Source organism: Trachinotus anak, unplaced genomic scaffold, assembly GCF_046630095.1.
Source record: "Trachinotus anak isolate AG129_WGS33_773 ecotype Australia unplaced genomic scaffold, CSIRO_AGI_Tana_v1 ptg000010l, whole genome shotgun sequence".
NCBI lineage: Eukaryota > Metazoa > Chordata > Actinopteri > Carangiformes > Carangidae > Trachinotus > Trachinotus anak.
The window spans coordinates 7,355,785-7,383,701 of NW_027273861.1; the positions used below are offsets into that span (position 1 = coordinate 7,355,785).

Below are 27,917 nucleotides of genomic sequence, written 5' to 3' on the forward strand. Positions count from 1 at the left end.
TATTTTTTTCTGATTTAGCTTCAGTGCCTACACTAACAGAGAGGGAGTCAGGTCTGGACACTCATTAGCCTCAGCATCAAGAGCAGCACAGTACAGCTGTGCTTACCTGCTAAATATCAATGAAAGGTATGCAAAACTTCCTCTGCAGGAGCAAACATCTGGGTTGCAGCCTTATGAGAAGTTAGGCCTCAATTGCCTATAAACACATGAATAAAGACTTGTACAAATAGGTGGATTTGAATGAACTGAGGTTGACTGTTACCGCCAGAGGGCGCTGCTGTCTTTTGCAGGCAGGAGAGTCCCAGCCTCCTCACACACTGAGCATGGTCCCGGCCCCGCAGCTCAGCAGCCGCCAGCAGCAGATGACTCTCCGTGTCTCCGCTCTTCACACCAGCACGGATTAATGTGCATTTTCTCTGTTGTGCAACTTTTCATTCGACACAGCCAGAAAACATTTTTTTTTTATTAAAGAAGCCCCATCTGGATTATTTCATGGCTCGACTTTGAAAAAACAAACAAACAAACAAACAAAAAAAACCAAATTCTCTGTCGGATCCGAGAGGCCAGGTGAGTATCGGCAAAGGGATTACATGACTAATCTTTGAGGGGCTGTGACATGACAGGATGGCTTCAACAACAGCAGCAACCCTGACGGCCACATATGGAAACCAGGAACGAGCCCTCTTTGGGAAAAACGCCATGGACATGATGTGTTTTCAGCAGGTTGATGTGGTGTCTCTTTCACTGGGTGGAGGTGATTTACAGTATGTTAAGTTCTGGGGGGAAATGATCCTGTAAATACACTAGTTGGTGAATGGGTATGTGGAAGCAACATACGTGACAGGTGGTCGTAAGAGCAGAGGCGTGAAGGAGGGAAAGACCCGTCTCTCAGTCATATGGAGATGTATTTCTGTGAGGGATGTCGTTAGATTCTCTGGGGAAATCAGTGAATATCAGAGAGATTTAAAAACATTAAAATGGCCCACAGCTTTCTCTGAACTATAAGGCCTCAACAATAAATCAGGAAGGAATCAAAAGCTTATGCCATACATGGAAACTAAGTTATAGAAGGTTATAGTCTTGGGGAAATCAGAGAAAACGGTATAAAACCTTTAAGCTCATTGTTTTTGTTGAAGTTGGCTTTGTGGTCTTAACCCTGACCTCCCCTCAGGTTATGAGTTTGCATCAAATGAAATGGGGGGAACACCGTGAGAAACATGTTACATGTTTGGAGGAGAAAAACATCAGAGGTTACATGAGGAATAGAGGCAGTGTCCAGAAACCAGAGAGCGAACACTCATAGGACTGGACAAATGAGCTCTTTTCCTCTGTCTTTAGGCTGCAGTGGTTTTGTCCGAGGCCTTGTACTTATGCCTGATGCTAACAAGCAAGCAAACAAAAAACAACAACACAGTCTTCATTTCCTGCCCTCACTGCAATGTGCAACTCTATGTTGTTTCTTCAACAATTACAATAAAAAAAATTAAAAAAAAAAACTAAGGCAGTTTTATCCCAGTTAAATCTCAGTTCAGTACAGTACCTACGCCTGATTTTTGACCTCGGCTACTAATCTATGGTTGTTGTGTCAGCTTGGGCTTGACCCTGAAGTTCAGCTTGTCTGGTTGTGACTACAAGTGCCTGTTTATGCTACTTTTGAGTCCATACTAGTGTCAATATGATAGACGAATGCAAAAACAAAACTTTTTTTTTTTTTTTTAAATACCAAGGCCTTTTTCAAAGCACACATTTTGACCTGAAGTATGAAAACCAGTGTTACTGGTACCATTAACAAACGGCTCCATCCTGTTCCAGTCTCACAGTACGCCAGGGCAATAGGGGCTGTTAAAAATGATTGTCATTGTCAATTTTCTATTGATTAATTAGTCTGTAAAATGTCTAAGGATAGAGAAAAATGATCAATTTCATGTAATCAGTTTCAAAATCACAATTTCCCAGGGCCTAAGATGTCTGTTTTGTTCTTTAAGGGCTGAAAACCCAAAGATATTCAATGTACAATGATAGAAAACAGAGACAAGCAGCAAATACTCGCATCTGAGAAGCTGTGCAACGTTCTGCAGACGTGCCCTCCTTGAGGTTTAGTGTCCATCCCCAAGTCTAACAGTGACGTGCCTTTAACACTAAGGGTAAAATATGATATCATATCATCAAGTACTATTGATTTTTTCTACTTGGTGAATAGCACAAGTGTTTACTTTTGGCAACCTGACAGATGTCTGTTTAGAAAATGACACATAATCTAAAACACTGTACGCATGATGTGAAAATATCTAGAACTTTCTTTTCTCATATTGATGGATGGTTTGGGCTGTGGAGACGAGGCTGTGCTTTATCCTGAAAAATATGCTCTAAGAAATCTTTAGAATGAGATATAGTTATGTGAGCATGTTTCAAACAGAACTCTGTATGGAGTTTACAGTGTCTCAGAATGATTTAACAGTGTAAACATATAATGTGCATCACGATGACCTATAAAACAGACCAGGAAAAGGAGTGTTTTTGTGACTCCACCTGTTTGAGTTTTTGGTGCTGACGTGGGTTTGACCAGTGTTGCCTGGTTACGCCACAGTCTCTGGTGCAGACCTTAGTGCAGTTTAATCTTTTGAGAGCATTGCCCCCCCTCCCACCCCTCCCACCCTCCCACCCTCCCCATGCCCCCTCTATCCCTCGACTCAAATTCCACGCTCGGCCTCTGGGGAGTTTGTGTGTGCGTCACTGCTCTGGTCACAAAGACCTTCAGAGAATGCTTCCAGTCAACACAGAGGAGCTGCAGCCCTCAGCCTCGAGCCCTGTTAGTCCACAGCAACATGTGAAAAATGTTGTGCTGCTTTGACACACGTCAGAGCTCTCTCAGCCTCCTCGACAGGGCGTATCGCAGTAATGAAGGTATTACACGCTCGCTGAGTAGGAGTGGATATGTCACACATAAGAGGACCGCATACACAAAGCATTAACTGCTTTTCAGAAAGTGACGAAAGCTTTCACGACGGGCTCGAACGGCTGTAATTGATCATATGTTTACATGCACATTGTTGTCCCAGTAATTTACAAAGCAAAACTGCTTGAAATTATCCGGTTCCACCTTCGCAAATGTGAGCATTTTCTGCTTATTTTGGGTCTTATACCCAAGTAAGTGAAAGTTGCCACCTTGAGCTCTGGGCATTTGTAATTATGCTTTTTTTTTTTTTTTTTTTACTCTTGTCTCCAGAATCCTGTCATTTGCTACAAACAGCATTTAGTTGAACTTAAGGTCAAGCTCAAAATTTGTTGCCATGGTGACCAAGTTCACAAGCAACTCTTTGCAGTGTAGGTTAAAATTCATCACTCCAAAAGTGAAAAGTTTTTGCTGCCCCCTTCAGTGTACCTGTGGTGTCACTTGAGTTGATGCACCTGTCTACTGTAATGGTAAATAAACTACACCTACATGGTAGTTTTAGTCTTATCAACCGCTCAGCAGAGGCCACATTCACCCATTCACACACAGTCATATATAGCACTTTTTATACCACACGCACATTCACACACACACACACACACACACACACACACACACACACACACACACACCAGTGATACGTTGAGAGTTATTTGGGGTTCAGTATCTTGTCCAAGGACACTTTGAAATGTGAACTGGAGGGGTCAGGAATCGACCTACTGATCAGTGCACGACCTGCTCTGTCTCCTGAGCCACAGCTGCCTCGCTTTAACATGAGGAGAATGGTCAGAAATCTGGATTAGGTTAAAAATACATCCTGGTTTGTGAGATTGCATATTGTGTTTATTTCCATAACTAGATACGCCTTGTTACAGCTATTTTTAAACACTGGAAAAAGCCATATGCCCTGTGACAGAACACAGTATTTTGTTTAATATACAGTAGACCCGTTATGTACAATGGCCTTTATTGATGCCAAATATTGGTGAGAATATGGAGGTGAGGACATTTTTTAATTGTTTTGGTACAACAGCAAATATCTGTTTGACTGGGATGATGGGCTGATGTCAGATAGCCGAGTGTTGCCATGGCAAGCTGGCAGCAGCATATAGATGAAACAAGGCCTCCATGGTGCTAATCATCTATATTACTGGTGAGTGCTGCAGATTGATGCTTTATTCTTACTGTCAGTCCGTTTGGGTCGTGTTTCCGATTCAGAGCAGTCCTGGAGAGAGGTAATCTGTAGAAACCACATGTGGTGTGTATATTCCTACACTGTTAAGAATATATTCCTACATATATATGTATTCCTAATAACATGGGTTTGGCAGAGAATTGATTGATAATTGTTGACCCCAGAATCGTTGATGTCTGACTTGAGAGAGCAAAGTAAGGCTCATTGTGTTTGCTTTTGTATTTGCTTGTGTTGTATAGCTCATAGAGCCCCTGGGACTTCAAAACTCTTTGGCCTTTGATCAGACAGTGTGATTAAAAAGTGCTGCCTCACTGTTGCTCTTCCTGTCCCTGTGGCAGGACGTCCTTGTAGCCTCTGGGTCACTGTCCCTGCAGAGTGACACGCAGGCCTGTGTGACAGCAGCCAGGGCACTGGTCAGTGTCGCCCTGTGTATGATCTCACTGACATTGTGGGATCTGTCATAACGCTGCAGTGGGACATTTATAGACATGTACTTTGTGCAGTCCCACATGATATGCAGCTCAACTGACACAATTACACAAATCAACTCCAGGTCTCTGTGGTGCATCTGTGCAGCATCAGGGGAATGAGTCTCATAATAAACCCACTGTCATTAAATTTAATTATCCTCTCTTTATGCCCTCCCTCCAGTCAGCTGGTGCCCGTGGGTCAGGTATGCACGGATGTGTAATTGCTTGATTTGGTTGCTATGTATATGCTCTGTGTATAGGTCTGTGTATTATAATTAAACTAGATCTATTGAACACAGGTGACTACTATATAACAAATAAGTCAAAATCACACATTTAAAATGATTCTCTGTGTGTCGGCCCCAGAACAGATTTTTTCAGTTACATGCTATACTTTTTTCTCTTCAGTAAGATATTAGGATATGTAAGATAAAACAGCAAATATTCCAAATTTACATTTTTTTTTTAAGAGAAGCAAGCACAACCATGCACATTTCAAAATTTAAACTTAATTTTTATGTCAGACATTAATGTCCCTGATTTAACTGGTTCGAACTGGTGAAAGGTTGGGTATCGTATGAAAATGTTAAATGTTAGTTGTCTTCTGATAGCAAAACATTTCCAACTAATATTGCACATATAACATTTGACTAAATAAGTACACAACTGAATGAATACATGAATAACTGTAAGGATGTAGAACCTAATGAGGAAGTGCTTTTATGTGCACTACAACACATTTGTAAACAGTTGTTGTGAAAAAGCTGTATAATGAGCTCATATTCTTTATTATTTATTATATTCATCAGTTTCTGTACAGTTACATTATTTTTTATACTGACATACAGCGGTTCTCCACCACCCTGCACTAATACTAGACAGCACAGTAAATTACAATGAAGAAAGAGGTTGCTTAGCAACTGGAACACAGCAGGTAAAAAACACATCTTTGGTTTCAGCACTGTCCAATAACAGACCTCTGGGTGCTGGTTTAACAGATGAACAGTTATTCCTTGTTTACTGTGACAGTGTGTTGTGTCTCTGTGTCATGTAACCTCTACTGCTTTGCTTTAGATTGAAATAATCCAGCCTGTGGTTCGCTCTTAACATATAACTACAGCTCTTCTCTGTCCTACCTTTTATTAAAAATAGAGATGAGTCAAAACAACTTATTGACTCAGTCATTAGGTTGCTGACCAGCATGGCTTTAACAGTAAGAGCTTCTGGTTTAAAGCTGCAATCAATGAATTAAAAAAGTGTTTTATTCTGTTATATTCACATTTGCAGTTGAAGACTGATGCAGATTTAGACCTGTGTTCACAAACATGACTGATGTAAACAAACCTTTTCCAGTATCATTAAACATTAATAAGGTAAAAACTTGATGTAATTAATGTTGTTTATTTATTTGAATGGTAACAGTGGCAGCAGGTTCATATTGTATCTTAACTTTCGGTGTTGGGTAAAGCTTTTGTTCTCAATCACAAGTTGTGCCTTAAATGAATCATTGGAGAAAGGACAAGTATGAATGAAATCTGCACTAAACCATATTTATATATCAACAATGGATCAAATGTGACCTCTAATGTGAAATGTATTATTCATAGTCATAAACACACAGAGAATTAACCCTGCACCCTGCAGTTCCCTTCAACCCCGTGACGCATTTTAGCGTCTTTCAGCTCATTGTTTTGTTTTTTCATGCTGCAGCTTCACTGCTTTGGTTCACTCTCACTGGTCTTATCAACTTCCTCTCCAGCCACAGGCAGTTTCTTTTCCAGTGAAAGAGCTCTGATAAACCCACAATCGATAAACGCTACCAAATGGTAGATAGAGTTACAGTTCTTTCTAACAACTTTACGAGGTAATAATATTTTAATGTTTTATTTATAGCTTCGTTCACTGCCCAGAGTGGCTAAATTATTGCTACTTTAATAAATGTGAATATACTGTATAATACATTATTGCCAGTTGGCATCCTCACATGTTGTCCTAACCCTGAGGTCCAGAAAGTCTGCTTACTATTCCTATTCTTACTATTATTCTTGTTCTTATTCTTATTCTTATTAAACTCATATTTGCAGGCCTTGTGTAAATTGTCATTTTTATATTTAATAGTGTATTGTGGATTAGGCATTTAAATGAGAGAGAAACATAAGTGCTGACAGTACTTCGGACTGTCTACTGTCTAGTTCACACCACCAAACCCCACCCCTACTTGTTGTGACAGAGAGTGTAAAGACACACAGAGCGTTCTCAGACCAAAGGACTGGCCCTCTAACTGGTTTCACTGGAATGTGGTAATGAATGCAAATAGAGCAGAGGCTAGAGTATCTCCACCCACAACCGACTTGGCCCTGCCAGCGCTCAACATGTTGCCTAAATGATGAGGAAACTGGTGTCAGTGGACTGGCTGTCCTCACACCATGGGAGCTAATGGTCTCATGGTCTAACGAGAAGACTAATAAATAAACAATTTTCTATATTCACACAAACCTGTCAGTGTGTCTGACGAGGTTAAACTGTTTGTCAATGTCTTGAATGTGGATGTTTTTCCCACGCTCAGCTAACCCTTTCCACCTACTTCAAAAGCTGACTCTCTGGTGTTAAAAACCCATTTCACTGCCATAGCTAATGACTAATTTTAACACATTTCCTTTGCTTTTCTTCCCAGATTTATGCTGGTCACAGACACTCCTTGAGACCTTCTCCCACACAGGTCAGTGCCACTTTTGTACACTGTCTCTCATTTGAGTCAGCTGTTGCCACCAGCGTCCCCAGCCTGTACTGTAATTGAGAGAAGGATTAGATTACAAACATTGCTTCACCAGTCTATCCATAATTAATCAGACCCAGTCCCACTAAGTCTTTCATATCTCCAGTCACACTATTAACTGTCTGTGAGGTGCTGCCCTCTGCTGATAAAAACAGAGTTTACAGAGCTGTTGTTAGTGGCAGTAAGCAGGCTGTCACATTTTGGGGATGTTGGTAAAATTCAAATCACACTGGCAGGTAAATATCCCACCAACACAGTGCTGAGGTTTACTATAAAGAAGAAGATCAGAATCAGAATCAGTTTTATTGCCAAGTATGTTTCCACATACAAGGAAATTGTGCTGGTGTTTGGTGCAAACAGTCGCATAAATACACTTAGAGTAAAATCAAAGGCAGAATTACAAGTTAAGAATTAAAATAAAATTAAGATAGAATATTTACAACAAAGACGTGGGATATCTACAATGATAATAAAGAAATGGGGAATGTAGTGCAAAAAATATAGAAAATGTAGAAAATATATAAATATATTCTGTATAGATATTTACACTGTGCAGTGTAACAGGAATGAGCAGTAGATGACTGTTTTATACCTCCACACCACGTCCATCCCATTCTTGTGAACGTAATCTTTCAGTAACGCCTTGAGGGAATTTCTTCAGATTTGACATAAATGTTCACTTGGAGGATAAACTGATTAGAATTTGGTGGTCAGAGGTCAAAGGTCAAGGACCCTGTTGACTCACAAAACACGTTTTTTAATTCAGAAATTCATGTGTGATTCAATTGATGATATTTTATATGCAAAGGTTAACTTCACTGTGACATCATAACGTTCTTCAAAAACACTTCTGGCCATTATTCAACACTGTAACTCAAGAAGGGGATATTGTGACTACATTTCCTGCAACTTTCTGTGGTAATTCTAGTCATTACATTGTCCCATGGTATCATTGCTTGAAAGGGGAACGCCACAGATTTTACACATGAAGTCCAGTTTGTGAGTCATGAGGAGTACTATTCATGCGTGGAGGATGAACAATATGAGCATTTATCAAGCAGTAAAGGTCCTATTTAATAAATGCCATTGACTGCACTATGGAAAATGATTACTGATTTGTAGAGCTTTGCCCATATCAGGGAGTAAAGTTTAAAATCTCTCAACACAGCTTTTTGAAAATAGTTTTTCTCTTGTTACTGAAGTGCAATATTGAATTGCTGGAATATGACTTCAATGTGAATTCAAGTTATAAATAATAGAGACTGTTGCTCATTATTGTACTGTGACTACATTCTATTGTTATAGATTCTATAACATACAGTCTATGTTTTGACTTTTTGATTCAGTTCCTGATACATTTGTTAATTCAAGAGTGAGTTGAAGCATGGGAGGTGCTTCACAGGGCCCCAGACCTTTTGACCTGGGATTCCTTAAAGTGAAGCCACTGTGGTGTACGAATTGTGACCAGTTCAACCTAATTTTTTTTTTTCCTGTGTCAACTGAGCCCTGAAAAAGTGCAATTAGGCAGTTATTTACAATATGTTCACAATGTTCCATTATGTTTTCAAGGTATTTACAATTCATGTTGAGATTAACTTACTACAGTGACCTACAGCGCTGCAGACATTAGGCATGAATAGATCTGTCTCAGACTGCAAAAACCTGCTAATCAAATATTTGAGTCTGTAGCTCAAAAAGCTGTGTATTAGCCACACATAAGAAACTTTAGTTTTTTTCACTTGGATTATTGTAAGTACATGATTTAATCAGCATTGCCTTGTTATGTTCAGAGGGCGACAGTGAAAAATATAAATTACACTTCATGTCACTTCATGTTCCAGTTCCTGTCAAACTTCCACATATGCAGATGATGATTAAAGGACAAGTTTGCATTTTTTTAAAATATCAGTTTAAAACAATATCTATATATACACTGAGAAAGTTATTGGTCACTGTAATTGTTGCTCACGTCCATATGATCCATAAAGAGATTGCTTCCTATTGTGAGTTCAATATAAGTAATAGAGGACTAAATGCAATGTATTATGAAGGCAGACCATTTCTAACGTGAGGCTTCAGCAGTAGTAGTTACAGATGTTTTATTACAAAATACACTGTTTTTGCTGCTGTGCTTCTCTTTTGACTCAGTAAAGAAACACTGAGCAAAGAAACACAAACAGAGATCATCTCACTTACTTTAACTTGAGAAGATGCCCACTTAATTTGTCAAACTCAGACCATTAAAGCCTAAAACTTACAATACTGTTTGGGGAGTTTTCCCTCCAATCACTTACATTGAAATCACTTTAGAAAGACGTTTCTTTACAGCCATTATGAACAAGAGGAATAATTACAGTGACCAGCAACTATTTCATTGTACATATAGCTATAGTAGAATAGTACTACATTAAGGCTGACTAAGTTCTATAGTAAGAAATTTACTCCACATGATGGCAGTATTGTGCAGTCTATTATCTCTGTAACTCAGCTTTAAGCCAACCCTTCACCAGTGCTCTGCCCACTGTACTGTACTACTGATCAAATCACTAACTTTGATAATTTATCCAAAAACCTCCCCCTTTGTTCTTATTTGGTTATGTTATTGAGACACTGTGTATCAGGAAGTCACTTGTTTTTTAATTACTTCGTCATTGCAGTATCTTAAAAGGTTTTTCACACAGGAGTTATTCTGCACAAACATGAGTACAACACAATAAAACTCTAACTTCTTCTCAGAGGGAGAAGTAAGGCAGGATAGTGGATTTATAATGGCACCAGAGAAAAAAAACAGATCCATATCAATCAATACAAGGCTGTTTGAATGAAGTTAAATACAATCTCATTTGCAGGGCAGTCCCTCTGCTAAATTGCAAGAACAGATAATAAAACTTTTTAAATCAGCTTTGAGTCAGACAAATTCCTATTCTCAAAGACTTAGCATCTCAAACACACATAAAATATGAGAGTTGACCCAGTTGACATGCAGGTGTTAAACAAAGGCTCTTTTTGCCCAGTGTGCAGGTGTGCTGCTAATTAGCTCCAGGGCCTCTGTCTATTGTGCACAGTTGGCAGAAACAGAAACCTGCTTTCTGTTAATGGATTCAACACTGATACCAATGGTTATTTGTGGGAAATGATAAATCATCTTGATCCCTGCGTGCATTTGAAACACCTGATTGTATTGATCATTACATAACAACAGGGTCTCAGGTAGGATGTTTACTGAACACACTAGACCAGGGTGTAGGTGTCAGGTTGAATGAAAGTTTGGGCTTGGTGCAACTCGAGCCTCTCAGTGCCAGGGTGTGTGTTTATACATGTAGGAGGAGGTTTACACATTTACTGCATTATTGTTGCACCCAAGGGAGATCCCAGGCCTCTTCAGGCATGTTCTCCATCCTGTTTCATAAGCATCTGCTCATATATGGGCATCTTCCTTCCTTCTGCTCGGTTGCACTACGTCCGCTTCCTGAACAACCAGCCCCCTCCTTCCAGATCTTCCTCCCACTCCCCCCCTCCCCTCCCCATCACGCACACATACACACTCCTACTCATGTTGGTGAGCTTTGGGGCAGAGGCGGGAGTGGCTGTTCCCTGTGCAGGAAGTAATGTGGTTAATACTCATTTGATCACCATTTCTGATGGCTTGCATCCATGACCAGCACGCCAGCACTGGTTGTGCACTTTTTGTTTTTTTGTGGGTGTACCTTCCATCTGTAACCATATGTTCAGACAGATGGAAATAGCTCATGTGTCTACATGTGAAGCTGTTTGTTTCTCTCATGCCACACATGTTACGCTTGATTTAAAAAAAAAAGTTGTTTGATCTACAAGAGACAGATCTTAATATATTCTTGTTCTCATGTGCAATATCTTTAGAAGCTTGCTTCTCTTCTCAGGATCTACGATGCAGCCTGTGTTGCTTATAGGAATAAATCCCATGGATTTATGCTCTTAATGTTACTGATGTCCATGGACATCTAAATCTGGAAATTCGAACCAGGATCTGTGTGCACTGGGTGGCCTCCAAGTGCATGCAAACACCACTTGAGATTAGCTGTCCTATCTGCACAGCTATACTGTAGACACATGTTGGCTTTGAAGTGGGACTAATAGCCTCATTAACTTGCCACAGGGCTCAGAAAGTATCACTACTGTGCCACTGGCGCTTCCTCAGCCACTGAATTCAACCTTCTTTTTTGAAAAAATATTTACAATATGAACCACATGCATTACATGAATACTTTAAATGTCATGTAGCTTATTAGCACAGGAACATTTCCCGTGTGATGCTTTGTGGGAAGAAAACAGACTTCACCCCGGCCAACGCCGCTCCTACACAAAACCATTAGCGTGAATGAATTATTACAGCAGTTTCAGATGTGTAATTACCATTCCCCCCTTCTTGTTGCCTCTTTGTGACATATTATCAGCCTCCCCAACAACTAGGTCACTGCAGATCCTGTTTCCATGGGTAGCATTCTCACACCACTGCCTGCCAGGTGCTGTCTTCACCTCTGTCTGTGGAGGGACTCGCAGGCAAGGTTACGTATTGGTTTTAGCCGCGCTAGCATCATATCTCTAGGGATGGATCCGTCAGCAGGCTGGTCCACTATTTTGCTCCAGACTGACAACCAAACCTCAACCAAATTTTCCACAGACATTAATGATCCCAAGAGGATGAACCCTACATATTTTAGTGATGCTCTGATGTCTCTTTTCCTTCCTTTTTGTTTTTTCAGTGAAATGTCTTAAGAGGGAAGTTTGCTGATTTTACACAACAAGCCTGATAAATGTCTTGGGGAGTACTACAGCATATGTGAAGTTGTTTCAGACCTTTTGTGGATACAGAGGCAGCTGCGGGAAGTTGGATAATGACCCAGAAATGAAAAAATCTGAGGGTGTGGTGTTAGAAAGGAGTGAGCTTACCAGACCTCTGTAACCTGTTCCTCATCTCTGCTTGAGGACCGCCACTGTTAGCATTACAGAGTTCGAATCTTGGACTGAACTGTTGGCAGTCTAGTTGCATTGTGGGTACTGTAGGTGCCAAGAGTTGGCAAGGTAGAAGAACTTGTGATGGATGCATGAGTCCATCAGTGTTGTAGGACAGCACTGCTGAAGTGGTGGGGTGCTCTTTTTACACCTATTGTATGGGTTGCATGACATGACTGATATCCATGGTCCCCAGAGGATGAATCCTAAGACCCCCCGACCTTTCCACTGCCACCACCAGCAGGTCAAAGTTGTCACTCATCCAGAGAAATAAGTTAACAGCTACTAGATGGATTTGCACAAATTTTAGTAGAGTATACTAATGAGTTTAATGATCCTGAATGGTTCAGACATTCATGTTTCCCTGAGGATGAATTATAATCACTTTGATCGTCCCCTGACTTTTCCTCTGCTACCCATCATCAGGTCAAAATTTAAATTTGTTCAAAACTAAAACCAAGAGGGTGAACATGTTAAACATTATCCCTGTTGAACGTCCTCGTTATGCTCGTGTTAGCTCACAGCACTGCTGTGTTGCAGGTATAGTCTCACAGACCTGCAAGCATGCCTGTAGACTTGTTTCAGTTCTCATTTGTCGTCCTGCATGCTCGTGTTTAACATCCTACAAAGTGCTTCTATGTGTTAACAGAATGTTTTCTCTTAAAAACATTGTAATCGCAGCTGAAGGGTCCTGACAATCAGCAGTCCACACAGCTCTCTTTATCTGTTCATGTGCTGCTGTGTCCACTTTGAGACACTCTTGTGCCACGTGTCTGCCAGACAAGAATTCCAGCCACCCTGATCTTTGCTGCAGGAGCCATCCAGGGAATGTCTGCATCCAGTTAACAAACATAAGGGTCTGGCAGTTAAGGGAGGAAGACCAAGCAGCAGTCAGGATGTCACCCTGCCCAGAAAGTCTGCCCAGCCACTGGTTACATGCCTGACATTCTTTTCTACAAGCTACTCTTTCCTGGTTTGACTTTTTTTTTTTTTTTTCTAAAACGTTTTCCTCCAACAGACAGTGGCAAAGGAAATATTTTCCAGTCCAGAAATAAGTTGCTTTTAACAGCTTTGCCTTGCAAGTATACAGTTGGTGGTCTGTGCCGCTGTAAAAATGCACCTTTGATTGATGTTCATTAGGGGCGAAACAGTGTGGTATGCTGCTCAGCATTGCAGCCGCGTTCCATTGGAGTCACACTGTTCTGAAAACAAACCGCTGCAACCGGCCCGCACATACTTTCCCTGTGAGATCCTGGTCGGTGCTTTGAATGAATATAGCATTATAATGCTCTAAAATGCATGACTGAAAAAGGCTCAGTCATCAGTTGAACTCTCTGCACCAGACAGGGTATGAATATCATATAATGTAGGTCGTTGTTAAGTGAGGTAATGCAGAGCTTTGGGTGGGAAGACAAGTTCCTTATTTTGGATAATAAGCAGGTAAACGTTGCATCTAATAGCAGATCTCTGCCCTTTTAAGGAGCAGACTTGTCTGCGTCTTTGTAACCTCATGATGGCATAATTGTTTTCACTCATGTAAATCATTTACTGTAGCGTGATAATGTGTATTCAAAAGTATGTTTACCTTGCAGTGTGAAACTATATTCTGGTAGTGTTCTCAGGAGAAAAAGCTGTGGAGTTTTACCTCCAGGCAGTGACCCAGAGGGTCTGCAAGAAATCCTGGGACTGGATTGCATGGTCTGTGGTAGTTAGTATGCACGTGTGCAGGCCTATAAATTAGAGGAAATGCATATTTCACATTCCCTTTTGTGCCTTGTGTAAAATGTTTATGCATTTCCTTGATATTTTAACTCTCAGACAACTGTAACATCAGTGTCACGTGTTGACATTTATCTGCTACTGAACATCCTGCAGGGCATGAGTACAAACATGTGCCTATTCGCAGGGGTGAAGGCACAACATAAGTCATAAAGTCTTGGCTTTCGCTCCACAGTGTCACACCCTGGTCTAAACTGAACATACACCCAAGACTCTTCTTTCAGATTTTCTTTTTGCTCATTGCTCATTTTGCAAACTTTACCATTATGCATTATGCACAACTGCCACAACTTTAAGAAGTAGAGGAGTTGTTAGTAGAGCCTGAAGGTGTCTCTTCTCTTTGCCCTATCACAAGATGAAATGTTTTTGTGCTCACTGTTTGAGAAACTTTAGTTTCCTAAAAACGAAACTGGTAGAAGAAGTAGGTTACTCAAATCTCTTACTTAAAGTGGCTATTATTAATATTTTATATTAACAATGAATCAAATAACAATGTGCAAGCAATGTGAAAAGGGGGGCAGAAGAACCTACTGAGAATTTTAACCTGGATCTACTGATCCCTGCGGTTTTATGGAGCTTTATAGTGATTGTTTTTCTGTCTGGACCATGACTACTGTTTACACTGCTCCATATTGGTGTATAAAACATAGGAAATGAGGGCCTAGAGAGAGGGGCTGCGGTCCTTTGAGCTAAATGCTAGCTTCAGCATGCTAACATGCTCACAAGCTGCTGGAATGGGTAGCATGGAATCCATCAGATTTTATAATGTCATCATGTGTTTTTTATGTTAAATGTTAATCTGCAAATCAACTTGCAACTATATGTGTAATATACATGAAAAGGTGCAATGTTTATGTGAAGTGCAATAGAAAATAAATACTTAAGTAAAAATACCAGTATTTTTCCATATAATGGTTTTCTTTGTTATAGCTTTAATGGTTTCTCAGACAAAGATACTAAGGTGTGTCATTTCCCTGAAATGCAAGTGATGCTCAAGTGATGTCCCTGAAAAGTTCCTACCGGCAGTTGTGAAATTCATGCATTTTTCAAATATCATCCTGAAACAAGTGGTAATAACATTCAGCAGGCAAGCACATGAAACGCGTGCACTCCCTCTGAAAATGTGCACTTTGAGCCTGCAGTGACCCATGTGCAGAGCTGGGTGAGGTGGATGTTTGGGATTCTTTCACTCTTAATAATACCTTCTTCATTGCTCTGATTCTCTCAGCGCACCACATATGCAAACTCTCTGTTAAGGACGTGTGGGGCCAAAGGGCGAATTACTAATGCATCAAGACTGCAGGCTTACAATCAAGTGGCTTCCAGACAAAGAGATGTCATGAGACAAAAACTGCAACCAGTTGTGGTGCCTCCCTAAAAGGACATGGGACATGGTGTCCACCCCAGTGGCTCTTACGTCCGCAGCCTTCTCCTCTGCCTCCCCCATGACTGCTCATTATGTGCAGTTTAGTGCTCACTCAGCTCTGAGGCACTCCAAAGTTCACAGGAAAGAAGAAGGAAGGGGTGGGGGGGCATTCCTGTTACTGAGGTCAGAAGGCTGTGTTTTTTTTCCCAGCCCTCCCCTTACTCTGTCTCTCTCTGTCTTTTGTTCATCATGATAAGCAGTCAGGTGGCAGCAGTGAGGAAGCCTCCCTATCACCTACCACCACCACGCTCCCTCAGTGCTGGGCATGCACTGATTAGATCATCCTCTGTAACTACACACACCACAAGACTGCTGTCACCTTCTAACTTGGTCTTGTGCTCTGTTGATGCAGTCACTGTATTTGCAAGGGTCAAATGATCTGTCATGCAACTTGATGCCATTTGATGCATTTAGGTTGAATCTTTTTTTGTAATTGTTTGCTCTTTTACAATCTTTGGAGGGTTGTTTGAAATTGAAATGCAATGCCCCTTGTGGCAGATCTGATTTTCTGCAGTGTCTGATTTTCTCATCTGACATTTTATATTTTTCCACTCAAGTTTCATGGCAACATCATGAGCAAACTCAGTGTGAAATTCTTTCCCACACCTTGTATTTTCAACTTATGAAGGGGTGAATTTGAGAATATACTTTTTGATGCCAAAACAAATTAACAAATTTTATGTCATTCCTAACTTTGGAAGCAATAGTTTTCAGTAGGCTCACATAGAGCTTTCAGATGTATCACAATTCTATGTCAACTGGGTGAACTCCATCTGCAGAGGAAGCTTCACAACAAATGCTAAATGGAGAATGTAAGACAGAGCTGTAGCCCCATTATTTGTCTTATTGTATGACGTTAAGGTCACTGAGGTTATGTCTTTAGTGTCATAACATAACATAAAAAGTGTCTTTATTATGGGAATTTGGGAGTTTTAGCAACTTGCGGAATTCTGCAGATAACAAATTACAAATTACTAAAGAGGGTGATTGCAATAGTTTTACATATGTATATTTCAACATTATGATAAAACCATAAATAGATATAAGATTTACTATTTATAATTACTATATTATATTATATAATTTAGCTCATATTAGCAGAAACACCATTTAGACATATTTACATAAAGATATATATTTACAGAAAATAGTAAAATGTGCAGAATCCAAATGATAAAAACATTTTAGAGCCTTTATTTTTGGTGTGTGGTCAGAATTTAGTCAAAGTTGAGGGGATACAGTGATGAACCATGGACTTACAACATCGATATTTCTGAAATCCTTTCTACAGCCCTGTGTGAAAAGTAATCTATTATTCTGCAGCTGCCTGAAGTGTGAAAATAAGAAGTCAACAATGAAATGTTGCCTGTTACTGAATGTTCTCATAGACAACAGTGTTGTAAAAGTGGGGCAGGGGGAATTATTTTAATGTAAGTGCACTAGAATTTGTAGGAAAACTTTACACCCAATAGCCAGCAGTCAGTGTCATGCTGAGTAAACCTTCCCTTGAAACAATCAATGAAAGAAAGGAAACAAAGCATGCACGTAATGTGATGACTGTGTGGGTGGGTGTCTGCTTGTTAGCCATGTGAGTCGGTAAGTGGGGAAAAGGTGAGAGAGCCCTGTTCGTAACCCAGAAGGAATGGCGTGAAAATGTCAGCTTTGTAGGCTTGCTGAGCCTGGGGAGGAAGAGTTGCTGATGTTTATCCTGAACCAACATATAAGAAAAAGTGTGTCTGCATGCCCTTCAGACAGCACAGTTTGCATCCCATGTTTCTGATTTACATGCTTGATGTGTAGCAAGCAGAACATGATCGTGTGTGTTGCAGCTGGAGGTGGAATGGGAGGAATTTTCTGCAGCTTGTAGATTCCCACGTAGTCTGAATGAAAGAGCTGATTTTAATGCACAGGGAGGGGGAAAAAAAACGAATTTCTGTTATTTTAATGAATGACTGCGTGGTGCATTTAGCTGGAGTGTAAATGCCGGATCATTGTAACAATGAGACCTGTGACTTGGTTGTTTGGTGCCATTTGAGAGCGTCAGGCTAAAGGTGGTGTGAGAATGTGAGACTGTGGGTTTACTGAATTCCTATCCAGTGAGCGGAGCATTGGTTTCTGTCTAGACAAAGCTCAGTTGTCGGGGAGATCCGTGCAGATCCAGGGCTGTCCCAGTCTCCAGGAAGTACTTGTGGGAGACAGCGGGCACTTTTTTTTTTCATCCTGCAAACTTTTCCCTCCTTGGGAGAGTTCAACAAATACAACTGCTCAGAGCTGAGGTTTTTTTTGTTAGTGGTGGGAGTTTTTCTCCCATGGTAGGGTGGAGACAGTTTGGTGCATTTGTGCAGAGATATCAACGGCATAAAAATCTCACTGCTTTCATGTCTCCCACTCAGCAGGAAATAGCAGCCTGGCCCACCTTGCACACAGAGCATTCACAGACACACACACACAGATTCAGGCTCTCACTGGTGTAGGATACTGTGTCTTATCCATCAAATTTGCGACTTTTTTACCTCTTGACACCAAACCACAAAGCAGCTTTTAATATCTATGCTGGTGGAGCCACTCTGTGTGGCCCTATTGTCTTTGAGTGAGCAAGATAAGACAAAGACAGTCAGCGTGACGACTCACAGCATCGGATCAGGGAGCAGACAGGACGTACTAAAAGGTTCATTAACTGTTACACTCAGCTGAGCTCTGGGGGCCCCGCTTGTGCTCTGTTCCACTGCTGCGGCAGTTTCTTGTTTTCAGAGGATTTGTAGTGATGACAGCAGAATTATTAGGTGTCGCCAATATCTAAGAGAAAAGAATGTCCATCCCAAACTGTATTTCTTTGAAGATTTCCACACTTGCTGCTGGATTTTTAGAAAGAGGAAGATCATTAACCCTTATAGGCTGCAGGGTTTTGTGTATGCAGACATCCTTTTGAAGGCAAGTTTAGGCCCATTAAGTGGAGTACAAAGAGTTTATGTGTTTTAAATATGTTATATTATAGACTGCTTATGTCCCAGAACCTTAAATATAATTTTCATCTTTCTAACTCCCCTTTTTTCTACAATTACACACTGCACCACATGTCTGTGGATGGTTAACAGGCGTGTCACCTCCTTCAATGAGTCATTTGACAATGAGTCAAAGGAGTCGTCTCAAATTTAAACTATTAGCTCTGTAATTACATGAATTTACATGAATCGTCCTTTAAGATAGATATTAATTGGCAGTTAGTTACAGTTCCTTACATACCATACATATGCTGCTATTGTTGATAAATTCTTTCTCAACCACAGACAACCACAGTTTGGTACCTGTGAAGCTACCTAGGCACAGGAGTTTAGTATGTTAACATAGGAACATTTACTAATTAGCACCAAACACAAAGTACAGCTAAGGCTGATGGGAACGTCATTAGTTTTGATAATAACATAGACTGTTTCAGGGCTTTTGAGTTAAAATTGAAATTTTAACTCCATGAGGAAACATCACAGGGTCACTAAAAATGGCTACAGTTCATCCTGACAGGGACATGAATGTCTGTGCCAGATTTCATGGCAGCCCACTGAGTAATTGTCAAGACATTTCACTCAAACCATAAATGTCAACCTCATGGTGGAGGAGGTTGACCAGAGTCAGTGGGATTCATCTTCAGGGGACCTTGAATGTCTGTATAAAATGCAGTATCTTTGTAATATATCCAGCAGTTGTTATGATACTTCATTCTGGAAGTAGAGTGGTAGAGTGACTGACTGATCCACAGACCCACGCCACTGCCATGTGTTGTAAAATAACAACAATGACAAAAGGGTCTAGCAGGAGAGCTGCACCAAAGCTCTCTTTATTACACTTGTCAGCCATAAACAACAGGTTTGCACGATAACCACCACCCACATTCATGTTTGTGACAGCATTTCTGTATTAATAGTAGCAGCTGGGGACACACTGCAGTGCATCTGGCCTTCCAGATTTAACTTCAGACATGGAGGGGGGGGGGGGGGGTTCTCTGTGTCAGCTTTTTACTCCTCTGTGAGTAAAAAAATCAAAGCAATATCTTCCAAAGCCAAAACAAAAAACAAAAAAACAATTGAGCTGAACACATGCATGATGATAAGTAGTAGAAGAGAGCAGCACCTGGTTCAGGGCTGTTTTAACTTCTTGTCTTCCATTGATTTCCCAAAACTTCAAAGAGAGCCCTAATCCGTGGATGTTACTCACTATACCTCTCCACAGGGTGTGTATGAAGGGCCATAGATGAACTTATATCTCAGGGAACCAGAGGCACATTACTCAAACGCTCATCACTTTGAACTTTTAAACGGCTGTGACTGTCTGCAGGCAGTGTGACCGGGCACACACACGCTAACACACACTCAAAGGAACCTGTTTTTCTGCACATGGGGCCCAGGTGGGAAGAAAGGACAGGATGACAGAAACTGCAGTGAGAACCTGTTGTCCTACAGCTGACCTCACCCTCGGCAGAGCTGTTCCCTGCCGCTGCAGAGCTCAGGGGGGAAAGGTGTACAGTGAAGTGTGGAGCCGAGAGAGAAACATGCAGCCTGTGACTCAGAGCGTTGGAAGCCTCATCATCTATTTAAGTCTGCAGCGCAAACACAGACGCCTTCTGTGTTTCTTTTCATGTCGGCTGACTTCACACGGTTGGTCTCAAAAAGACTGTTGGACAGCATCCACGACGCCTTTAAAGATCTGTCACCATCAAAGCTTGTAATCGATAATGTTCCTGCATAGACTGGAACGCTACAGGTTTAGTCATACAGAATGCAGCAGAGACATTGTGTGTTTGTTACTCTTTGGGAGGCCTCTGTCTCTTTCCTCTGCACGCCTGACTGGACAGTCTGGCTCCCAGATAGCATCAGGCCGTCTGAGATTAGCACTCATGAGGGTGCAGTTAAACTTGTAAAAGCTCCTCTAGACTCCTGTCCCGGTGCCTCTGTTTTACACAATGCCCAAACAGCAGTTGTGAGTGTGGCACAATACTGATAGCCTGTCTGCATTGTCACTGCGCCTCTCACATGTGCCTAAGCCTCAGAGCTTATTGTAGAGGCAGCCGGCCCAGGTCCTGGTCCCAGGAGCGGACTGTGGAGCCTGCTGCTGTTGTTGCCAGGCAGTTTAGCAGTGTTACGGACAGATAATGGGGCTGCTCAGTGTCCCACAGCCTGGCACTTTTGGAACTGGACAGCTGATAAGTAATCATTTAGGCTGCAGCTCTCAGCCTGCCTCCTGTTTATCAGACACTGAACAACACCTTGGTAATCAGTGAACAAGACGCTTGTTATGCTTCCTTTTGACACAATTAATGTAATAAATGCTGGGAAGTTTGTTTCCGTTGGTGAGGAGATATATCTGATATAAATGCTTAGTAGCTAAACACAATTCACTGCAATTATAGGGCCGCAACAAGTTGAGAGGGTTGACTGATAATAAAGGCTGGTCTTGAGTCACATGTCCATATGTACATTGAAATCATCTTTGTCCACTTTAATTGTTCCTACTGCTCATGCTCAACAAAAACAGTCTTTACTCTGTAAAAAAAAAAAAAAGAAAAAAAAAGCATAAATTAAGCTTAAGCTGATATGAAGCTTCAGCAATATGAGTTGGCCAAATCATGTTGATATCTTCTTTTTATTGCAAGATTTACCATTTGTGGTCCAGACTGATGAAGCCTCATATTAGTTTTTGCTGTACCTTAAAGTGTCCATTTATTATTATTATTATTATTATTATTATTATTATTAGGGTTACAAAACTCAAAGATATTCCATTTAAAATCATATATAACAATGAGAAAAGCAGCAAATGCTCACATTTGAGAATCTGGTACAATAAATAGCAATATATATATATACATTTTAAATTAAAGGCTCCTAACAGTTGCAGCCCTGATAATGAATTATTAACGATTTTGTTTTCATGTGTGAGGAGGTTCGTAGTGTATCATCGTCAACTTGATTATTTTATGTGACTTTGCAGACAATACATCTGCCATATTGTGATGCAAATAAAAAAAAAAACAAACAAATCTTATCAATATTGCCCAAGGACACAGTAAAGTTCTTTGTGTATTTGTTCAGGCAGCAGATCTAAGCAGTGAGTAGTTACACACCACAGGGCAAAATGTGGTGTCATAAACTCTGCAGGACCTCTGTGTTGGCACCGCGCGAGCCCACCTGCGTAAAGCTCTGCAGCCACATCAAAGACATCACTCTGCTGTAAGACTTCAAATATATTTTTATCAATGCTTTCAGTGTGCCACGCGTTACATCTACCACACATAAGTACACATGCTGGAGGCAGACAGGCACACCACCGCTGAAGGCATTGCTCACATTCTTTTGGCTGTAAGGATTTGAAAGGTTCAGTCCGCACACAGGAATTACACACCCTACAGTGACAAATTTCCCTGCTTGTTTGTGTTTGTTTTACTGGAATGAGGTCTGTTTTCTCTCATTTGTTTGACCGTGGTCTCGATTCAAAAATACGTTTGTATGGCAATTAGGCAATAGCTTAAGAGATATGTATGTTTACGTTTTTCTTATACATCTCCAGATTTAGCATATAATTAATGTTGTGCTGCAAGGTTAAGAGTTGATTGCAGAAAGGGTTGGTCACACATGTTGCAGGTTGTGTCATTTATGAAACATTAAAGCAATAAATCAACATCTGGGAAATCAGCTTTTCTTCTTTCTTGATGAGAATTGCATGAGAAGGTCAATACCTCTCGAGTGTCTGTGTGGTAAATACGAACATCCAGGAGCGGGTGACCTTAACTTCACAGACTGCTAACAAGGAAACGGCTAACCTGGCACAAAACCCCAAACAATGACTTGTTTTATTACAGTTTGAGTTTTGGAAGGAATTTAATAAATGAGATGTGATGTGTTAATTGGTGAGCTTTAGAGTTGCTAATAGGTAGTTGTTTTAACTTTTCAACAAAACAAGTGTATTGTTTCCCCCAGCTTTACGAGAAACTAAGCTAATCAAGCTGTAGCTTCAGATGCAGCATACAGACATAATCCTGGTACGAATCAAAATACTGAATTATCTCTGCAATGTGTAATATTTTATTAGACAGCACAGAAATGTTTTATATTTATAATTAAAATTTTTAATTTAATAGATTTCTATTTTCATAACAAAGCCTTGAATCTACTGTAGCCTATGTGTTGACAATGGCAGTGCAATAGAAAAGTCACATTGATGAGGTGCATAAAATCCAGATGTGGTCTGTAAGACTGTTACAGACCCAGCAGGATTACTGTAAAGCTGCCTACCACACAGCCAGAGAGAGACAGGATTATTTGAAATTCAGCACATTTGAGGTGAGCTGCACAGCTGAGTCTGTGTGTGTCCACCTCTGCCAGACTGACTGCTGCAGATGATTTTGCCTCATGTGGCCTCTCAGGCCTGAGAGGAAGAGTCTCCATAGTGTCTACTGGAACAGCAGCTCTACTTCTATAGATCAACTATTTATTTATCTGTCTCAATTATTGCTTCCAGTAGAAGTTGCACATGGACAGTTGTGCATGTCTATAACTATGACTGCAGTGTGAATAGACTGTATTTGCTCTAACCTACTGTCAGCTGACCAGATGTGTTATTATACTGCATCTTTATAGCAGGGCAGGTATGGACTGATGCACAAACATTTACTTGCACTGCATTGTGATTGTGATAGTGTGTAAGCAAACAATTGGACAAGATGGAGAAAAAAAAAGAAGAAGAAAAAAAATAAAAATTAAGCACAAGTACCAAGCCCATGTACGATAAAAAAAAAAAAAAAAAAATTCAGCTATGACCAAGTGCGGTTACTGATCTCCATTAGTGCCACTTTCAAGACATTAGTACAACCAGGGCCATAACATTAGTGCAGTAAAACAGAGAAGACTTAGCCTTGTTAATTTCTTTTACAACCAGTTCCGCCTCTTGTTCCGCCCTCCAATCATAAGAGCTCTGTAGTAGCTGCTGGCGTCACAGAGCGTCCCAGCATATGTCAGGGAGTGAACTCCAGCCCCCCTGTGACGCAGCTCTCCCTTTCCTGTGTCCATTCATGCCTGGCCAGCACAGCTGAGGGCTTAAAAATTACAGCCGTACTGATGACAGAGCCATGCCATGAAGTGCTAAGTTCACTGGAACAATGAGCACAAAGGTCAAAAAGGCTATGAAAGCAGATTGTTTATACTGTAGTCTGAACAGTATGGAAGTGCAGTACAGCATTGCTTGTGGTTTTAATGTGATCATGCACTCCTTAGGAAAGATACCTTTTTATTGTGCTTTCTGTTTCCTTGGCTAATGGCCTTGTGTGTGCAGCTTCTATTTATAAAGTCTCCACCCCATATTTAATCATTTACACTGGCGATGCTGCTTCCTGTGGAGGAAGCGGAAGGGAGTGGGTGGGGGAATTAGAGGGATGCATGGTCTTGTCTCCTGTCTGTTGTCAGTTCTGTAGTTTCATCACCCTTCCGTGTCAGTGTGTCCCCCTCCTCTGTTATATCCTGCACCAGAACACAGAGCAAACATTTCCCATACCACATGTCAAAGATTATTTGTGTCCGTCCCACAGAGCCACTGTCTGGTGTGTTTTCTTCATTCTCTCCAAGAACAAGAGCTGCAGTTGTTAAAGACACTGTGAAATTCTCAGTTATTGCTTAACAGCACATGTATTCTGTTCTACTATTAACGTGAATACATGGCGTTCTGTTCTTGCATTAGAAGATGTTCCTCTTTCCTCATTCTTCTAAGAAATGATGCTCGTGCAGAACAGGAGAGAAACGTCAGATTTGGCTTGAAGGTTGCTTCCCCCTTGAGCTCTGCGCTGCAGATGGCCAGACCGAAAGGAGGAAAATTGCAACTGTGCAGCCTCTGCTTCGAGTAATTCAGATAGTGACGTAATGGTCTGGTAAAAGTAAATCATTGTATCCTGGAAGTGGGAATTGTGAAACAGGAATCCGTTAGGTTGGGCCACAGCTCTTACGCACATTCAGTCAATTGCAGACTAAGTACACTATCACTTCTGAGAAGTTGCACAGCTTAGACATCAGAACTTTGTGAAGTAACATTGTAGTAATTACACAAAGTCATTTCTGCCATGTTGTGCATAGCTGCTCATGCATTAATCTCAGTGCTGCAACCAAAGATGCAGCTTTGGTAATTTTTGCATTTTATTTTTAATTTCATGCTTAGCAGCCTGGCCCCAGGGATGCCAGTGTTGATCTGTCCCTTGGTCGGTCTGTTGGTCAGTCCACAACTTTGATCCAAACTGAAATATTGTAACAAATATTTGATACATTTTCTATGAAATCTTATAGACTTTGGTGATTTGGTGGTTTTCACCAGCAGTTGCAGTCCTAACTACATCAAATGCCTAGAAGCATTTGACGTGGTCAAGCTTATGTCTATCATGATTTCATGCTTCATAATTCCTTAAAATTTCCTATATCACTCTGTGTGATAAAAGTTGGTCTTCATCTCCTTATATGATCAGCTGTGACTTTACTCTTCCAACTAGCTTCCAAACTACTTAAATATCTCGTCACTGCATTATATATCGCATTACTTAGTTAATCTTAGATACTAATAGATGTACATACTAATACTGGCAGAAAATGTACCATACATGTTTTAAATGGGAGGAACTGCAAACACCTTAAAAATAGATAAAGACAAAGATCTTGATTGATAGATAAGGTAATTTGTTTCTATATAACAAAAACATCACACCTAAGTGAACTTGGTATAAAGTCAATAAGAGCCTCTGCAGTATTTTTAGCAGCAGCCTGACCTTTATGTTGCTTCTATAATCCCTCAGGAACTGCTTGTTTCCAGGGAACATTTGAATAGATTTATGACACTGTGATTTTGTTGGTTTTCTTTGTGCAAATACCAACTGTATATCTACACTAATGAATGTATATACAGTAAGCGCTATTTTTTTTTCTTACACAGATTTGAGCACAGCTGTCCAAAGACTGCAATGTCATCAAAAATGCAGAGCTCCAGCAGCTTAGCTCAGGCCAGGCGGACAGTGCAGCAGCTGAGGATAGAGGCCAGCATTGAGAGGATAAAGGTGCGTTTGTATTCATAGTCATTTTCCCTAAGGGGTCTACTTCTGCTACTCAAGGTGATGAACATGTGGATTGATTTCTTTGCAGGTGTCCAAGGCTTCATCAGACCTAATGCGCTACTGTGGAGAACACGCCAAGAATGACCCGCTGCTCATGGGCATCCCCGCTTCAGAAAACCCTTTCAAGGACAAGAAGCCTTGCACTGTTTTGTAGGGGAACACCTGAGTTCTTGCTGCTTCTCATTTTGATGCTTATGTGGAGAAAAGCTGATAGTAATACTGTTCACAACTTGCCTTAAGGCCAGTGTACCCCCTTACTTTTTCACATGCCAGCCGCAGTTTGATAAGGAATACATTTCTCTCTGCCTTTCAGCCAGATAGCGGTTGCACCAAAGAACACGCAGAAATCTGAGGCTCTGGCCTCGGATCAAAGCTTTAGCTCAAGCTAATTTTATCAAAAGTTTGTATAAAGGCTCAGTGGCGATTTTTTCCCTCTGTGCAGCTATCTGACCAGATCTAGGAGGCCACAGACCTCAGCCTGAAAGGAACTGTGCCATTGAGGGAGAGTTCCTGACTCTCTAATTATCACAGCGTGCATAAACAAGCCCCCTCAATCACTGATCCAATCAGATTTAGGCTTTCAGCTTTCACCTCTTACTTTCATCAGGCTTGCTTCAGGAAACAGTTGTTGCAGTTTGTGTTCTACTGATAATGAGCGCTGGAGATAATAATGTCCTGTCGCTGGACGAGTTAACTGTGCTGTCCATCACAAATGGAATGGAGGACAAATGGAAAGGGCAGAAGTCCATGGCCACTCCTATTTTGCCTTCTAGTCACAGGCACAAATTATAGTTGGCAAAAATTCAGCTATTAAATTGTTCTCCACTCTCTCTTAGCACAGACAGAATAATCAAATTGGTTCAGATTATCTTGACATGTATAAATTAACCTTTCCAGAGGCAGACAACTCAGTTAAAATGTTGATTTGATTTTCACTTTTGAGATGCTGCATTCTGGAAAGGCATCCCACTTATACAACAGACTTCCCATCACCACCTTTCATTTCAACAGAACCTAGTGCAAAGCCATTAAATATAATGGATATAATATAATGATGTGTTGTCAAAACAGTTTAAGTTCTTTTTTTTTTTTTTCATTTTGTCATGCATTTGCCTTAGAAATGAATGTACGACTTTGAGTACAACCATCTGTTAATATGACACACATACTGTTTTCATGAGGTAGTGCTTGTTCATTAAAATATGGAAACAAATATTCAGCCATTAATGCTGAAGAAAAATATGGAAGACCAATCTGTGCCAACTAATCAGTGTCACTGTCAGACTTCTGGTCTCCCACCACAAACTGATTGATTTCTCAGTTTCTCTGCAGAGCTGAGGCTTATTTCTGTACCATGCAGGCACTTTGAAACCTGTAAACAACAGATGACTGTTACACTCTTCAGTTTGACGCATTCCATGTTTACAGTTGCTCTGAAGCTTATTTTGACTTTACTATGAGTATGTACCGGCAGCATATAGCTGTAACTTTGTCATTTATGTGTTGGTGCTTGTAAGCGACTAATTTTGCAATTGTACCAGCCAGGGCCTTAATAATGAAGTAATCCTGCTTCAACCTCTTGACTACCTTTTGGTCACACAAGTGCTGTTGTCTCATACTGTGAAGAATAAAGGTCCTTTAGTGGGAGGAAGTATATCTTACAATAGGCTATTAACCCTGTGTATGACATCCTATTGCAAACTTACTCATTTCCAGTGATAATTTGTGTTAAGATATCTTTCATATGTCCATAAATATAGTAGTGCAGTATGTATGTCCATGTATCACAGTATGTGCTTGCTTGTACCTTTGCAGGATTGCACTGATTCAGTCAAACCTCAACTCTGAATTTCTGTTTTTCGATGTTAATTCAACTTTTTGAATTAAAACTGAATGTGCTGTTTTAGTTAATGATGTATTTGGTTGATTTTTACTAGTGAGTATGACTTAGTGTTTTTTATTAGAAAAACAGCAGTTGTTTGTGGTTTCTCACACACAGTGAGTATGGTAACAACTTACTCTATGTCATGTCCTGCCTTTACCTGTTTGTGGTAACTGAAAATAAAACCATGGAAAAAAGTAGTTTAAATGTATTTTTTTCAGCTAGTGTAAGATTGAAGAAATACACCTCACAGGAGGTCTTAGTTGCTTAATTAGAATATATGATGAGTTTGAATCTAGTGTTATTAGTCTT

At 40.6% G+C, this 27,917-nt stretch overlaps 1 protein-coding gene across 1 annotated transcript; it reads left to right on the forward strand.

Moving 5' to 3' along the window:
* The first annotated feature begins 315 nt into the window (after nucleotides 1-315).
* gng12b (guanine nucleotide binding protein (G protein), gamma 12b) lies at nucleotides 316-27,805 on the forward strand. Its single transcript, XM_071487278.1, has 4 exons — nucleotides 316-567; nucleotides 7,293-7,337; nucleotides 25,546-25,666; nucleotides 25,752-27,805. Exons 3-4 carry the CDS (start codon nucleotides 25,574-25,576, stop codon nucleotides 25,875-25,877), a joined length of 219 nt encoding a protein of 72 aa, XP_071343379.1. The 5' UTR covers nucleotides 316-567; nucleotides 7,293-7,337; nucleotides 25,546-25,573; the 3' UTR covers nucleotides 25,878-27,805.
* Nucleotides 27,806-27,917: the final 112 nt, after the last annotated feature.